Source organism: Saccostrea cucullata, unplaced genomic scaffold (assembly GCF_032062105.1).
Source record: "Saccostrea cucullata isolate Sc308-1 unplaced genomic scaffold, CSIRO_AGI_Scuc_v1 ctg136, whole genome shotgun sequence".
NCBI lineage: Eukaryota > Metazoa > Mollusca > Bivalvia > Ostreida > Ostreidae > Saccostrea > Saccostrea cuccullata.
This window is the reverse complement of record NW_026930969.1, coordinates 263667-281948: the sequence shown is the minus strand read 5'-3', so window position 1 is coordinate 281948 and position 18282 is coordinate 263667. Positions and strand designations below refer to the sequence as shown.

General features: G+C 34.1%; 1 protein-coding gene across 1 annotated transcript in view; it reads left to right on the top strand.

Moving 5' to 3' along the window:
• Nucleotides 1-14673, top strand: part of LOC134230762 (uncharacterized) — a 38025-nt gene extending 23352 nt beyond the window's left edge. The window contains 25 exon segments of the mRNA XM_062712601.1: nt 1153-1305; nt 2551-2775; nt 3168-3305; nt 3727-3840; nt 4132-4242; nt 4508-4625; nt 4925-5026; nt 5278-5327; nt 5424-5604; nt 5992-6260; nt 6573-6718; nt 7028-7184; nt 7356-7460; nt 7794-7934; nt 8249-8587; nt 8760-8876; nt 9007-9171; nt 9632-9768; nt 10587-10803; nt 11354-11371; nt 11374-11457; nt 11573-11683; nt 11793-11945; nt 12211-12591; nt 14623-14673. Coding sequence (XP_062568585.1) covers nt 1153-1305; nt 2551-2775; nt 3168-3305; nt 3727-3840; nt 4132-4242; nt 4508-4625; nt 4925-5026; nt 5278-5327; nt 5424-5604; nt 5992-6260; nt 6573-6718; nt 7028-7184; nt 7356-7460; nt 7794-7934; nt 8249-8587; nt 8760-8876; nt 9007-9171; nt 9632-9768; nt 10587-10803; nt 11354-11371; nt 11374-11457; nt 11573-11683; nt 11793-11945; nt 12211-12591; nt 14623-14666 — 3776 coding nt within the window. The 3' untranslated portion in view covers nt 14667-14673.
• The last annotated feature ends 3609 nt before the right edge of the window (nt 14674-18282 follow it).

Sequence of the window (18282 nt, the reverse complement as noted above, 5' to 3'; positions counted from 1 at the left end):
ATACAATGATTTAGCCATCTGAGGAGTACAATATTCACCGAGCCCGAAGGGCGAGGTGAATATTGTACTTCGAAGATGGCTAAATCATTGTATTGACCGAAAAAAACAGCAATAATTGTTTTATTATATGATTCACTGATAAAATGATGCAGCTCATTACTTGTTAACTTGTATTTAATTAAGTCCTAGCTAAATACAAGAGAGAAACAGACTTAAAATGTGAATAAACCTTACCAGTCGTATCAATTTGAAATGTTTTTTCTAAAATCAATTTTAGTTGCCAAGAAAAAAAAATAATATAATGTCAGTCTTTTTATAGGATAGATTTTGAAAGGAAGGAGTATTTATTATCAGGGAAACCTGACTGCCAAAAAGTATAAAAAACAAAAACAAAAATAAACGGTTCTCAAGTAGAAGTGTTGGACGGAGGTCCATACATCCCCTCTTACCATCTTCACCCTAAAATATATATTCGCTTTTGTTTTTTTTTTCACATAAAAAAAATCACAGACGTTTAATTAAATAGCTTTCCAAAACAATTTGTATCAATTTGGAATTTCCCAATCTATTTTTAGATCAATGTAGAGGAAATAAATCCTTGTATTGACCTGGAACGTCACGTGCAGGTCAATACAACGTAGTATTTTTCTAACATAGTTGGATATCAGCCAATCAGAGAAATGGAAATTATTCAATCATATAATAAAAGAAATTAAAACCTGAACAAAGGAAATTTTACAAGAGCAATTCTTAACAAATAAATGTCAAGTATTAGAAAAAGGATTTAATGAGTGGACATTGGATTATACTGTGTGAAATGTATAGGGATAGTATTTTTTAGAAATTTTGACGCTATGTTTTGACGTTTCATTGCCATTAAGTGTGCTCCGGGGGTACAAAACTTTGATTTTAAAATGAAGTAAATTGATTTCTGTTAAATCGAATGGAATGAAACTTCACGCATCAACAAAACAGATATACATATATTTACATATTATATTGTGCTTATTTTAAATTTCTAGTGAGTAATATAATGAAGATTGACATCGTCCACGAAATTTTCGAACATCCCTTGTAATAACTGAAAATGTAAAGGTTATAATCTAAAATGCACTATGTATATATACATGTAATTGTGGCATTTTGTTGTAGCTGTCAATCAGGAATGTGGGAATGGCACAGTGTTAGCCAGTCTTACTTACTGTAACCAGCTTTTTGATGTCAGCTCTGGTAGATGTTATCCAGTGCCCTTAACCACTACCAGTACCATTACCACTTCTCCCGCCACTACCACTGTCCCTCAAGGTGAGATCCAATCCAAGGATAACAAAATTGAATACAGATTCTTCAGCTTATATATTACTTGGGTGTTCTTTTTCAGTGGAATAGATGAAGGTTTAATGGATTTATTTATAGATATTATTATATGATTATATTATATATTAATAGATTGGGAAATTCCAAATTGATACAAATTGTTTTGGAAAGCTATTTAATTAAACGTCTGTGATTTTTTTTATGTGAAAAAAAAAACAAAGGCGAATATATATTTTAGGGTGAAGATTTGTAGCCTCCGTCCAACACTTCTACTTGAGAACCTGGTTTATTTTTGTTTTTGTTTTGTTATGCTTATAAACACAGATATAGCAAACATGCTTATATGCGAAGTCACTTTTAGCTCACCTCAACAGTCAAGATGAGGTTATGCTATATGTGTATGATCAATATTAGCACACCCTACATGTAACTAAAGTTTTTGGAGCAAGTCTATTCCCAAGTGTATCTGTAACAATAAGCTTTACATGGTCCAAACTTGCAGGTTGCACACTAGATTGACTAGAAACATTCCTCCTATGAATCTGGTTTACATTTTTTATTTGATTGAATAGGTTTAAATTTTTAGAGCAGGTCTCTTTCCAATGAATTTTATTTCCTTTGGAGACCAGACTTGCATGGTTGATGCACCTAAAGATGCACACTACAAGACTGACATTCTCTTTCAAATGGTCAAATGGTTGAACAGATTAAAGTTTTAAGAAAAATTCCATTTCCAGTATAAAACTTCTCTGTTATGATTAAACTTGCATACCTACATTACCAGAGCATTTATTTGATGTTAGGGTTTGCTTTACTGTTAAAAAACATTTGTCAAGGTGAGCTTCATAAACATTGATTAAGAATGTATTTTTTTCAAAATATTTTACTAATAAAAACATTATTACATGAATGGAAGGAATGATGCCTATAACAAATTTAAGGAAATACTGTAGATTGGCAAACAATCACGGTGGTTTTTATTTCACTATGTTCGTGATTTATCATTTTTCCATGAAATTAAACCCATCGTGAATACTATTATAAGTTTTAGAAAATGCTTAAATGCTTATACAAAATATAAGATTAATTTCTTGCAGCCTGAAATTAAAACCATCACGATTGGTACTATTTGAGAAATCGTGAAATTTTAACACTGTGGAATTAAAATGACTTACAGTATATGGTGATCTTCTTGGTTCTGGTAATAAAATTTCCCATGTTGCTCTTTTAAAGATATCTGTATGGATCTGCCAGTGCCTGAATGCCGGTCTGTTGGCCGTAACAAAACACTGTTACCTAATGGTTTTGGACACAGCACCATTAGCGATGGTTTATCTGTGTTTGACCTATTTAAGGCCAGTGCCTGCTCCCAGAGTGCCATGTATTACCTGTGTACCTTCATGTTTCCTGACTGTGAAGTCAATGTCCAGAAATATCCTTGTAAAGAATATTGTCTAAGTAAGTTCCAGTATTTTTTTTTCCCAAGAATTTATCAAGTGCCTAATAAAGGCCTTAAATACCATATAAGCGGAAATTTTAGGGAGACGCAAATTTAGCGATTTGTCCTTAAAAACTGGTATATGTATTTTATTTTCTGGCAGTTGTAATTTTAGCTATTACAAAAAAAAGCAATTAATTTTTAAAGATATTCAGTTCTAGTGTTCTCAGTACCCTTGCTAGAAATGCCAAAATTAAATCCTCGCTAAAAATTCTGCTTATGCGGTATATACGTCTTTTTGAGAAAAGATATTTGACAGTGAAAGCAATATGCAGCTATTTTGCCATGATATTGTTGAAAATGAAAATGTGATTCAGTCAGAGAATTTTTCACAATGTGTATTGTATTGCAGGTGTGCAGGCAGAATGTGGTGTTAATTTTACCCTAGCTCAATCACAATACTGTAATCAGCTCCCTACCCAGGGCTGCGTTAGTTCCTTCCCAGGGGTCACCACTGTGACTACAACCATCCCACCAAAACCAAGACAGAGTAAGTAAACATAAGAACAGGGTTGTCACTAGGACTTAAGGGCCAGGGAATTTTCCCACCTATACTGACATGATCCCTTGATTATGGTGGTATTTCCATTCAACCTTCTGTTAGGGGAGAAACTCTAAACCCCTTTTACTTTTTCAACGTCTCCTGTTTTTTTTTATTCTTAGAGATAAACCATTAAAAGCATACATAATTTTTGTTTTAAAAAAAAAACTCTTTTTGAACCATCTTTTTTTCAATCAATGGAAAATTTAGAAGAAAACATCATCTATTAAATTGTAAAAATTAATTTTGATACTTAAAAACTAAATAAAAACATGTTTTAATATTCTTTTTATTTAATTCAATTTTTTTATATATAGTAATTTGTTAAAATAAGATGTTTTCTGCATTGATTATAATGTATGCTTGACAGATTGCAGCGAGACTGAACAGTACACCTGTCCAAGTGATGGTCACTGTATAATGAAGGAGTGGGTGTGTGATGGAGAGCCAGACTGTCAGGACCAATCAGATGAAGCCAACTGCAGTAAGTGTTGAATTTCTAGACCAATCAGATCAGCCAACTGCAGGAGATGTTGAATTTCTATACCAATCAGATTAGCCAGCTGCAGGAAGTTGATTTTCTAGCCAATCAGATAAACCAATGCAATGAGCAGTCAACTTCAATAATTTATTTATCATTTTAATCCATATTTAGAATTTTGAAATAGTTTTGTAATCTTTGTTAACCTCACAATACATGTACAATGTACATGTATGTTGAACCTAGGCTGAACATGTTTTATTGGAATTTTAAATGATTTTGTATATAATTTAGGTTCATGTTCAAGTACTGAGTTCACCTGCCTGGATGGAACTTGTGTCCCAGCTCAAGAAAGATGTAACAAAGTGCCAGCCTGTCCTGACCAATCAGATGAAAGGAATTGTGGTATGTTAAGTACCAGTAATTGTGTCTGTAAGATACAGTTGTAAATTTTCCTTCATGACTGTTTGTTGCTGTAATTTTGTAATTCAAATGTGTCTTTAATTTTGTTACAACTCATATAATTTTAGTTGTAAAAGAGAAATATTGTAAGATTTCAACATTTTTATGCCATGGAGCTCAATATGAATGATTTTACAGTATTCACCTTATGTTTTAGATGACTTACATTTAAGTATCAGAATAAAAGAGTTTGTTAATTATTTGACAGTGAGCCTAACCACCCAGTCTATCCTGATGCTGCCCTACCAGGAGAGGAGCCTACCCCTGTGTTATCAGTCTTGGTCTGACAGCTACGGGGCTGAAGTCTGTCGGGGTCTGGGACTAGGGTAAGTGGTGAAACAAAGTGATTGATTTCTTCTTTTTACAAGTAAAATAATGGTAGCAGTGTTCTGAGATTGATTACAATATCAGTATATTGCATAGATTCAATGGAAAATTTTGATTAAGTATAAGATAAACTAATGGCTATTTATTTCTGTAAATCCAAAGTAATAAATTGTCATAAATTATACAATGCAAGGAGGTAAAAAGTATTGTTTTCGGGACATTGTTCCTGACAAAACCACTAAATACAAACAAAGCACTCTTGACTCTTACTCTGATCCATATCTTCATTATCTTCCAGGAATTTTACTTATTCCAAACCTGTGACCTATTACAGCCGTGACTTTGCTCACCTCGACGGTAATGGACAGGTGTCATCTTACCTGGGAAACCTAGTCATCAGGTAATTAAGTGTTCCTTGACTATCCACTCTATGTAGAACAGGTTTTAGAGAAATAAAGATTCAGCAGGTAACATATATATCCCCTTGCACAAAAAAATGAAGGGTATATATTAATGCACTTATGAATGTGTAGCTCAGTGTGTGCAAGAAGTGTTCTTTTGCAAAGAGATGCTCTGCTTTGTGGTGCTCTTGATGATTTTGTTCCCAGTTTATTTTCACTTATCTTTTAAAGAATATTAATATATTTACAGGTCTGAATGTCAGAGTGCACAAGTAGTAGAATTAAAGTGTGAGCCCAGAGGTAAGTATCCTTTTTCATTCCCCCCCCCCCATAACAAGAATACATGATGATTTACAATGTTTGTAATTTATTGCAATATATTGTTTGAATTTTTAGGTTGTGGTCAGAGATTGGTTGGTTCCTCACAGACCAACTTTATCATTGGTGGAAATGATGCGGTACCTGGACACTGGCCCTGGCAGGTGTCTGTCCAGATAAAGCTGGGGAATAATGTGAAGCACATCTGTGGAGGCTCTCTAATCGCCCCAAACTTTGTGGTGACAGCTACTCATTGTCTGTAAGTTAATAAACAATGCTAGAAATATTTGTATTGGAAGATTGTTTATGCCTTAAAGAAATACGCATTTATATTAATACTAGCTTAAATATAAGTATATGATGTTTGTCATGTCTGTCTTCCATTTTTCCATCCTTCTGTCTTTCCTTCTTTCTGTCCATCACAATTTGCATTTAGCTCAGTTTTTCAGTTAAAAAATATATTCAAGATATTTTTTTTTATCAAATTCAATATGCTGATATTATTAGTAGGAGCTATTCAATGTTCTGCACTCCTGTAAACAAAAAAAAGAAAAATCCTGACCCACTCATAAAATAAATTCCATATTCAGCTACATAACATTTATTGATAATATATTAATCAACATTATTTTCATAATAATTGCAGAACTGTTCTTGTGGAAAGAAATGTACTGCTTGGAGCTACAAATCGGGGTGTTGTAGAAATCACACAGAGGCAATATGGAATCAGAAGAATCATTCACGTCAGTGAGAAGTTTGTGAAGTATGGACCAGGGGACATTACTCTGTTTGAGCTCAATGACACAGTCCAGTACACGCCCTACATCCAGCCAATTTGTTTCCCAGAGGAGGGGGAGAAGTTTACCGAGACCTCCATCTGTTATGCAACAGGCTGGGGGTTCACTTCACCTGGGGGTATATATATATATTCATTTTTTTTAGGACGGGGGGTTTAATTTTTATATAATATTTAAGTTTTCTCTAATTGTATACATGTATTTTTAATAAAAACATGAATTGAATTTTAATCTGTAATAATTGTTCATGTATTCGCATTTGTTTAAAATTCACCAAAATAACCAGATACATGTGTATTTCTAAAAATAAAGATTAATTTTTGAAGTGTCCAATAAAAATTCTGTTTGGTACCAAATTGTTGAATAGAAAAATGTCACAAACAAGAGATATCATCTGTTCTTGTACTGATGTTTCAAACAATTTTAACAGATCAATCCTATTCCACAATGCTAAAACAACTGAAGATGAGGCTATGGGACACCCAAAAATGTAACAGCTCGAAACACTGGAACGGAAACATCACCAGTGGATACATCTGTGCAGGATATGAATCAAGCCTTAAATCTGTCTGCACAGTATGTACAAGTTTATTATTACATGTATCTATAAGAATATGTGTATTTGATCAAACAATTTGGCCTGGGGGCAATAAAACTTAGATGAGCTCACTTTTGATCTCAGTCACATTTTTTCTATTATCAATTCCTTTGGAAAAAGTGAGACTGAGATCAAAAGTGAGCTTGTCTTAGTTTTATGGCCCCCAGGCCTGTTCATCTTTGAAAACCATGCCTTTAACCTAATAGCATTATTATGAGTTGGGAGAGAGGATGTTTTGAATCTTTTAATTAGTATGTGTTTGTATTAATATTCAATAAATTTTGTAGGGAGACAGTGGCGGCCCCTTGGTGTGTAAGGACAATGCTGGAATCTGGAAACTTGTGGGTATCTCTAGCTTTGTTTCCATTAACTGCAATGTATCACACCTTCCTAATGTGTTTACTGATGTCACAGCTTATCTCCCTTGGATGAAATCCCAAATAGGTATTGTTTTACATCAATACATCTGGTAGATTTTTTTACCAAATACTTATAATCAAATTCATTTGGATAAACGTGCACAATTTTTTCAATGTCCCATTTCCAGTGTTTGGTCTTATAACTTGGAAGTTAAGTTTAAGTTATTTTAAGGATCTCTTGTTATTTTAATTTCAGAGTGTAAGTTCCAGTGTGACAATGGAAGATGCCTGTATGACAATGATTTGGTGTGTAATCGACAAAATGACTGTGGGGATAACTCTGATGAAACTAGGATTTGTAGTAAGTATAGAGGTTTACTGTGGCCAAATTAGACAGGTATATTGAACTTGACAAGATGCTGTTAGCTAGATATTTTGAGGTTTTGTGTGAGCTTTATCAAGAACTTGATCAAATATAGGTCTAGTGACTTAAATTTTATGTCACATCAACTTAGTAATGAAAGCTCAAGCTCTTTTTCTCTACACATGAACCAAGCAAAAATATTCTTTTCATTATTGTTAGAGAACGTTTTTATTTTTTTCCCATGTGTTGAAAATATTGCAAAAACAGATTAATTCAAATTGTGTTTACAAAGTGCTATGGCAATAAAAAGTATGTTGTGCTTTTTTTCAGATATATCTGTTAACTGTACATTTGATGACAATTATCTCTGTGGATACAGTGTATCTGGATTCATCTGGAGTTACGGATCTGATAACTCACAAGCACAATCCAGTTTTCCCTGGACTGACCACACCATCGGTCATTATCCAGGTAAGGGAAATTTTAAGGAGATGCAATCTAAGCAATTTTCCACCCAAAAATTATAATACATATATTTTTAGACAAAAGTAATTTTAGCGATGTCAGAAGAGAAAGCTATAATGATCAATATTGAATAAGTGATATTCAATTTTAGCAATCTCAGAACCCTTCCTTATAATGCCAGAAATTGAATCCTCACTAAATTTTCTGCTGAAATGGTATAAAAATCTGGCTTAAAATGTGTGCCATAAAACATGATAACAACATCGAATAAGAAAAAAACTTAACTTGACTTGAAACTGGAATCAAAATTTGTTTTCTAGGTCATTACATGTTTGGAAGATATGGAGACCAGTCAGAGGCAATTCTGACTTCTCCAAAATTCCAGACTCAATCTCAGTCCTGTGTGAGGTTCTACTATAATCGACGAGGCGAGTTGTACGACAACATGTTGGTCCAGACCCTGGAGTACAGTCCTACGGGCTCCATCTATCCAGCGGAGACCAAGTACCTAGTGGGTCAGGGGAATTACGAGGACAACTGGAGGATAGGGTTCTTTGACCTGAGTGCAGGGACCTACCAGATAGTGTTCAAGGTCACGGACAAGCTGAAGAATGCTATTGATGATGTCAAGGTCATTCCTGGATCTTGTGCTGAAAAGGGTGAGTGGTTTATTTTTTCAAATCCTGATTTAATGAAGGAGCATTCTTATATATGCTCACCTGTGCTGCAAGAATTAAAAAAAAAAATGCTTTCTTTATTAAACAGTGAATGCAAAAGTACTTTTTAGTCCAATCTAGAAATTTTGATAAATAATCTATTATTTTTTCCCAGTGTGTGATGAGGGCTTGTTCCGTTGTGCTGATGATAAGGGTAACCCAGTCTGTCTGCCACCATCCTCTCAGTGTAATGTAGTAAAGCAGTGCAACAAAGATGAGGCCAATTGTCAAGGTAGGAAACAAAGTAATAGGGAAAAATGAAATATCAAAAAGATAAGATTATGGCAGCTTGAAGATGCTTTTCTTTTGAATTTTTTTAAAAATGAATTTTCCTTATGACATTGTTTGACATTTTATTTCAGCTAGTGCCTCAAGGTATAACTGTGATTTTGAGAAGGCAGCACAGTGTGGAATATCACAAACAACGCTAGACAAAGGAGAGTTTCTGTTGACAAATGGATCTTACCTGAAGGAGTTGGTACTGTTTCAAGAGGCCTTCAATGAGCACACTAACAATGATCCAAATGGTAAGATTTAAACTGCATGGGAAAAAAATCTTGACTTGCCACAGGGAAATGTACAGAATTACATGTACCAAAAAATTACACATACAGCCAAAATCATTCATTGTCTTGAACCCAATGGGTCTAAGAAATTGAAGACTTTAAATATCAGAGAATTCAAGATATAGAATATATTTATTATTCCAGATCAGGGCCCTTATTAAACAGAGCATATGATAATTATTTACAAAATGTGATGTATAAGTTGAGATAATTGCTAGCATGTTAAATTTTAATACATATTGTAAAATGTACTATCATGTAGATATTGGGTTAAAATGCTAAGAGAAAAGTGATACAGACTTCCAACTCACAGCAACATATTCTGCAAGTTAAGGAATTGATAAGATACTAAGTTCTACTGTTACAGTACAGTACTTGCATTTCCTTAAGTAAAGCTATTAAATAGACACTTTTACTATAGGGTGGATGTTGTTTGCGTTGACCAATGGACATCAGCTGATTGGGGACAATGTCACAATGACCCAGAATCTCGTTTTGAATAGCCAGATGTTCTGCCTTACCTTCTTTTATCGAGCGGGCACAGACATGACATTTAAGGTACCACCATACTTTCTTGTAAACAAGCTCATTTATTTGACATAAATTAATTTGGCAACTTTATAAGGCAAAAACTGATTATTTTTTTTCAAAGTTGAGTTAAAGCAATTTCAGTAAGTGTAAAATGTACAAAACAAACATCTAGTTTCAGAAAACAAAGTTATTATATAGGAATATTGCTGCTTGTTACATGGAAAAGTTATTGTGCAATCGTGTCCGGTCCATATCTTTCTTACAGAGGGACATTAGATGCTGTTTCCACATTAAGATTGCTCATAACCTAAGGGTGTGTCATGACCTTGACCCAAGGTCATTTGGGGAAGTTCAAGGTCACTGGAAGAAAAATTTCATAATTCGTGTCCGGTCCATATCTTTCTTATGGATAAACTTGGTAGGTTCTCATTTCACACACAGATTGCCCATGACCCAAGGGTGTGTCATGACCTTGACCCAAGGTCATTTGGGGAAGTTCAAGGTCACTGGGAGAAAAATTTCAAAATTCATGTTTGACACATATCTTTTATGGATAAACTTGGTAGGTTCTTATTTCACACAAAGATTGCCCATGACCCAAGGGTGTGTCATGACCTTGACCCAAGGTCATTTGGGGAAGTTCAAGGTCACTGGAAGAAAAATTTTATAATTTGTTTGATACATATTTTATTATACAAAAACTTACTTCTGAAAAACCCAGCGGGGGGTATTTTGTCCCGATTGGACAGTTCTAGTTTCATACTTATTTTTGTTGCTTTTCAAATAGAAAACATATATTCTTTCTTTTAATTCTCTTCATGCTTATCAATTTTCTTTTACAACAGGTGAGTCTGAAAACTGCAGGAGATGTGTATGAGTTATGGAACTTTACTGACAGGAGCACCTCTAATTGGACAAAAGCCCAGATGCAGCTCCCTCTGGTGTCAGAAGCTGAACTGGCTTATCAGCTTGTCCGACTGTACCCGGCCTCCAACAAGTACTACAAAGCCTACATGGCTATTGATGACATCAGTATAACACCAGGAGAATGCCCAGTCTATGGTAGGCTTCAGTACATGATTCAGATAGCAAAGACATGTATTCTTTGTGATAGGAAAATAAGTTGTGCTAATTAGAATGCCATGCTTTTTTTCCCATCTTGCCTTAACTGTAAAATTTTTTTTCGATGTGATAAAAGTCTCAGATGAATTAAGGTGAGAGATTTATATATTTGAATAAAGTATTTTTGAGTATTACATGTATTATTTCATTCACTGTATTCATAAATTCCAATTAAATGTTTAATTCAACCTAAAATTTTTATTATTTAAATTTTTATATCAACACAGTAATAATATTGACAAATTCTAAAATTCCTATTTTGCCTTAGTACTTTTTAACTTTTTCTTTCCTGTATTTCACAGTTAAGGCAAAGTGGGAACACACCTTATTGGTTAAGTTTAAGTGTTGCTTAACTATTGAAGTTAATGAGTCATTCACTAGATTATAACGTCCAAAATTTGCATGAATTCCCCCAAAAAGTATTGAAATGATAAAAGAGAGAGAGGTTTTAGATTGAATTTGAATGTCATATTTAAATGATTTCTTTCAGATTGTCCTGCAGGAACAATAAATCCTGGCAGATCGATTTTACAAACACAAGTCACTGCAATAGAATCGTGGACTGCCCAGATGAATCTGACGAAGCCAACTGCTGTAAGAAACAGAAACTTCTATATAAATTGAAGAAATTCTATTACATGTAAAAGTTATTGTTAAAACGTTTGAAAAACTTTTATTCCTTAGTACTGAGATTTTATTTTCCATCCAGCTTGTAGCAGTGACGAGTTTTCCTGTAGCAATGGACGCTGTATCCCACAATCCTCCATCTGCGACACCAAAGCCGACTGTTTGGACGCATCAGACGAGGGAGCCGTTTGTGGTGAGTACTTTTGCAAAAATATCTGAAAATAAAATACATGATAAAAGATTACAAGCTATTTTGTCTTTATCATCAGCTGCAGCATTCAAAATTAAATTCTTTTTTACAGACTCTCTTCGCAGTGTGACATGTACCTTTGTGAACCTTTTCTCCTGTGGCTACACTTCCAATGATGGCGAGTTTAATTGGAAGAGATGGAGTGGGAGTACCCCATCATTTTACACTGGTCCAAGCTTTGATCACACGATAGGGGATACAACCGGTAAGCTGATATAATAACAGTAGAAGCTTTTCCAATGCTGAGAGTTTTCATTTAAGAGATTTATGAATTGAGGAATTAAAAATATTTTTTCCCATATTCTCCATTGGTTCTGTAACTGTAAGGAAGTGGTCACACTGAACGTTGTTTTTATTTGGTGCCAAGATGCACATCGAAAAGATCTGTGTAAAAGAGGAAAATTTTATTTGTCGCCATTTCTGTTCATGTCTTATCATTGAATGGTAAAAATTTTTTTTTTTCCCCTTAGGACACTATTTCTATGCTGAGGGCAATGGGGGAAATGCTGGTGACATTGCCACATTAACGTCTCCGAATTTCACAACGGGAGTCGGCCAGAGCCTTGGATTCTATTACCACATCTATACCCAGAGTGCAATTTTCCTCATCCAATCAGAAGGTCTCTCTGTCGTGGCCCAGTTTTCAGATGGACGGCGTTCTCAGCTTTGGTGGCAGAACCAAACGTCCGGCAGCGATTGGGCCTACGGCTGTGTGGACCTACCAGATAACACCGATTTTAATGTTCAGTTCATGACAAAAAGGATAGGATCGGATAATAAGGGAATATTTGATGCCGATGTTGCCATCGATGACATTGCATTGCTAGTTTTGCCTTGTTCACCTTCTGGGGGTAAGTGAACTAATTTAGTTTCTTTTGAGGAAGGGGATGGGGAAGATGTACTATTAACATGTACATACATGTACTGGTTAATACATTTCATGAGTGCTAGTCTTATACAGTGTGTACTTATGTATACCATGTACAAAACCATATGTTATTGTACATGAGGTGTAGAATAAGGAAAGGTTTCAAAATGATCCTAAAATAATTTTGAGCTAATTTTCCTAGGAGGTAACTAGTACTTACTTTTTAGCTCACCTCAATGAAGTCCGGGGAGCTTATGAGATAACCTCTGCATCGGATTCCCAGGTTATGGTTAAGTTTTTTGGAGCAGTTTTCTTTTTAAGTACTTCTATGCCCTATATTGATTAGAAATGCATGGAAGATGCTTCTAGTGTGTTTCATTGTACCAGTCAATGTTTCAGATGCTGCAATTTCAGCAAAGGAATGACCAGGTTAATGTTTTTGGAGCAGGTTAACATTTTTGGTGCAGTTTTTGGTGTAGGTTTCATTTCCAAGTAACTATAATCCCCATGTTGACCAAACTTGCATGGATGATACATCTAAGGATGGATACTACCGAGCTTGCTTCGGATGCTGAATCTGACCTACATTTTCCGGTTGAGTGAACAGGTTTAAGTTTTTGGTGCAGGTCTCATTTCCAAGTAACTATAAGCCCTACGTTGACCAAACTTGCATGGATGATACATCTAAGGATGGATACTACCGGGCTTGCTTCGGATGCTGAATCTGACCTACATTTTCCGGTAGAGTGAACAGGTTAAAGTTTTTGGTGCAGGTCTCATTTCCAAGTAACTATAAGCCCTATGTTGACCAAACTTGCATGGATGATACATCTAAGGATGCATACTACCGGGCTTGCTTCGGATGCTGAATCTGACCTACATTTTCCGGTTGAGTGAACAGGTTTAAGTTTTTGGTGCAGGTCTCATTTCCAAGTAACTATAAGCCCTATGTTGACCAAACTTGCATGGATGATACATCTAAGGATGGATACTACCGGGCTTGCTTCGGATGCTGAATCTGACCTACATTTTCCGGTAGAGTGAACAGGTTAAAGTTTTTGGTGCAGGTCTCATTTCCAAGTAACTATAAGCCCTATGTTGACCAAACTTGCATGGATGATACATCTAAGGATGCATACTACCGGGCTTGCTTCAGATGCTGAATCTGACCTACATTTTCCGGTTGAGTGAACAGGTTAAAGTTTTTGGTGTAGGTTTCATTTCCAAGTAACTATGAAACCTATGTTGACCAAATTTGCATGGATGATACATCTAAGGATGCATACTACCGGGCTTGCTTCGGATGCTGAATCTGACCTACATTTTGCGGTTGAGTGAACAGGTTAAAGTTTTTGGTGTAGGTTTCATTTCCAAGTAACTTTTAGCCCTATGTTGACCAAACTTGCATGGATGATACATCTAAGGATGCACACTACCGGGCTTGCTTCGGATGCTGAATCTGACCTACATTTTCCGGTTGAGTGAACAGGTTAAAGTTTTTGGTGTAGGTTTCATTTCCAAGTAACTTTTAGGCCTATGTTGACCAAACTTGCATGGATGATACATCTAAGGATGCACACTACCGGGCTTGCTTCGGATGCTGAATCTGACCTACATTTTCCGGTTGAGTGAACAGGTTAAAGTGTTCATCAAGAGATGAAAATTCTCAAATTTGCTTCAGATGCTGGATTTTGTTTACATTTTCATGAAGAAGAACTAGCTTAAATTGTTTATGTAGGTCTATTTCAAAGTATCAGGTCAAAATTGCTTAAATATTTTCATTTTTGGAATGTACACTTTTTGTTGATTAATTGTGTGACTTTGCCTTACTTAATGACAACATTCGTTGAGGTGAGCTCTGTAATCTCTGATTACCTATGTTTTGACTTGTTAAATACGTATTAATTTAATGTTTAAGATGAGGGAATATCATAGGTGTACTGTAGTTTGTAAAATGGAAGAAAGATTTTTAGTACATGTTTTAATGTTTTTTTTTCTTTAATTTTATCAAAAGATGGAGCAGTCACCATTTCAACTCCCAAACCGCCAGGTAATTAAACAACTTTCATTTAAAAAATATTATTACTTTTAAATAATAATTCACAAATCCATGAATTTTTTTTTGAAAAAATTTTGTAATGTTTATTATAATTTCTTTAAAAACTGTAAAGCTGTAATTTGCTGATTTCACTCTTCATATGCAAATATTTATCATCTATTAATGGGTTTTCATTTTTTTTTTTAATAGATGAATCAGAAAATTCAACTGCATTACCAGGTAAATTTGTGCACATGCATGCACACTTACACACATTGTGAAATCTTTAAATTCTTTAAATACTTTAAATTCATACATATACTTGAAGGTTTATTAAAAAGTTATGCCAAAAATATGTAAAAACTAATTTTTGGAGTACCGGTACTTTTAATTTAAAAAGTACAACATGTACTTGAAGAAGTAGAAATTGCAAAAATCTTTTCATGTAGATTTTGTCTTTATATGTAAATTGATTAGAATACTTGCTTATTTTCAGAATGTGGCTTCAGATGTGACAATAATTTCTGTATTGCTGCTAGTGAACGATGTAATGGTTTTCCCGACTGTCGAAATGGTGAAGACGAAGATAACTGTCCGTCATAACAGTAAACTACGGCCCACTTACCATAAATCACTTTTTATTCATGAGAACTTTATTTTCTCGTAATTACGCAGAACAGTTTGCTGCCTAAAATTTCATTCTTGCTTATAATAGCTTTCCCTGAAATTTTGTAGAGAAAAAGCCACAATTAGTGAAAAATTTTGTCTCGCGGTAATAAAGAGTTGATGGCAATCTTGCGAAAATAAGGTGTCGCGAATATTTAGTGATGTACAGTAATAGTTAGATTTGTCCGAGGGGTGCTAATTAAATAACAGCGTTACCGTACATGTTGATTTGCTAAATGGTTGCTGTTATAAACATTACTAGGTTGTTGTCTCTTATGTATACATATTTATGTGATATTGTACTGTACTTTGATTTTACGATGACAATTCTTTTGATGTACATGTGTATTTTTTTAATCAGCAAAATTTCAAATCATTTTATATTTATATTGCATCTTTGAGATTTAACTGTTCATAGAAGTTGTCTATATTATATTCTTAATTGTTGATTTTTTATATGACATTTGTGCAGTTATTGTCTTTTATATAACCCCATTTTATGCGTTCATGTAATGTTTTTGTAAATAATTGCTTTTTATACATGTACCAGGTATATCAAAATGGCATTTAATTAATAAATTTACATATCATAAATTTGTTAAGAGTTGACAATATTATAAATGCCTTAAGTTCAAAGAATAATAGCTTGATGTATGAAACATTTCCTGTGCCAAACTGTGTGTATTGATGAATGGAAGTTTTAATCAATGTATTTTTGATTTAGGTGAAAAATAAGTGGTGTAAGTAAGGAAATAAAAATGAATTGCATGTAATGTGAAATTATGACTATATCTAAAGATTGGCAATCTAGCAAAGACTTTTAAATAGGTATTTGTGCTATGTATTAAGCTGACAATGCTATATATATGTAAATCTGACACTGCAATATTACATGTACATGCATTTTTGTCATATTTCAATCATGTCATTTTTTTCCTTTCTGAATGATGCATATTTTCAGATATCATATAATCATTTTTTGTAAAAGCCATGACATTACTAGTCACAAATTTGTTACATGTATATTACTTAGACATTTCATTGCTTAGTCAATATTTTTTTGAATTCATCATCGCATCTTCATATTTCAAAAGAGAAATCTCAACATTTAACAAAGTTTGTTTATGAAAAAAATAGAGAGAAAAAAATAATGTCCACTTTAGGTTAAAAATTGATTATCTGTTTTGCTTCACTGATCAGGCATAGATCATAAAAGAAAAAAAACAGACCTCAAAACATTTATTTTATCATATTATGTAATTTTTTTCAAAAAAGGGCTTTTGGAAAATCTTTTTTAAAAGTTTGTTCATCAATGAATGTATAATTTTAAATGTTTGACATACAGTATCGTTGTTGAAATATTATTTATGTCAATAAATTATTTAGAGCAATGTTTGTGGATTTTTCTTCCTCTTCTTTTTTTAAAAACGAAAAGAGTAAGAACTGTCGTTTTAATTTTTCTATGCGAAGAAAGATAACTCTTGCGTATCATTGAAATGGAGTTACTTAATCTTGGCAGACATCGGAGCGCCTCTGATGACATCATGTTCGTAATGCAGATTTAGAGGATATCCGAGCATTGGATTTGCAGAATGGCGGGAATGTGCTGAATATTTGACCATGTTAAATGTCTTTTATTCCTGACACAAGGGACAAGTTATATCGGTACGGTTGCAGATGCTCTGTTAAGAAGTTGTTTGTTTTAATGTAATTTGAGTTTCAAACCATCTTGATACAATTTTAACGTAATTTGATTTTCATTTATGCATACACACTGTGTGTAAATCACACGAATCAGTAAAGAGTTTGTCACGATTTCGGTCTATTTTTCCTCATACGTATTTATAAGGTATTTTATTTGTACAGGTATTTTATAATGTACAGTATATAGGAGGAATAAATACTGAGACAGCAGTGGCTGTTGTTCACGGGCACTAGCTGTTCACAGGGGGTGACTCGAGGTCGTTTACTCTTAATGAAGACTTGATCAGTTGATGTAGGCCTTAATAGAATAAATTAGTTTAATTGATGATGCAAGTTTCTGGTCACAGATAGGCTTTCTATTTCCACCCGGTATGAAGATAAGATTGAAGCTGAACATGATTTGTCAATATGAATGAATTTGTCTGCCACATTTAATTATCTACTAGCTCCCTATATCTGAGAGGCTGCCCCTTTATAAAGTCGTTCACTCAGTCACAGTTCAATTTAATCAGTTGTCACTGGTGTAGATGGACTCATGTTACACGGCACTCAGTAGAGACAAAATAATAAGTGTATTCTTTTGCAACAGGAGCTAGAGAAAGGTGCCTAAAACAGCTGCACAAGTCAGTGGGGCTTACAAACTAACACAAATAAATGCATAACTAAAATATAATGTAAACAAAGGTAAAGTGGGATAATAGCATTGACCAGCAAAAATAGGATCACCATAACACCATTCCACGCCAATACTTAAGCATGACAATAAAGCAATCGTAACGAATCATGCGAATTACAGTATAACCAGTTGGTATAATCAAATATGGCTTATGCCTATTTATGAGTCATGTCCAGCTTCAGTACTTTTATTAGTAGAAAATCTTTTTCAAAACGTGCAGTAATGTTCTGAATGTCAAATTAAGGTTAAGGTAACCTTACATACTCTACTCTCTATGACTGCATGCCTAATCATCAATCATTTGATGAGGTATAAGTACCGGTACAACATGAAGAGTCCTAGCAATGTCTTGGTACCTACAAAATACAGGTATTCCAGAGACTTGGAAGAGGTTTTGATTTACTATCAAGTGGGTAAATTCTTTGGCAGATATGTTTCTAGGAGGATAATTATTTATCTTGTAGAAACATACCTTTTTAAAGGTATGATTGATAAATTTTTTTGGCTAGATCAAGTGATGTATTTTAGCACTCTACATTTCTTTACCTGTCAATTTTCGGTTCATAAGTGCACATCATAAATAACAGCTG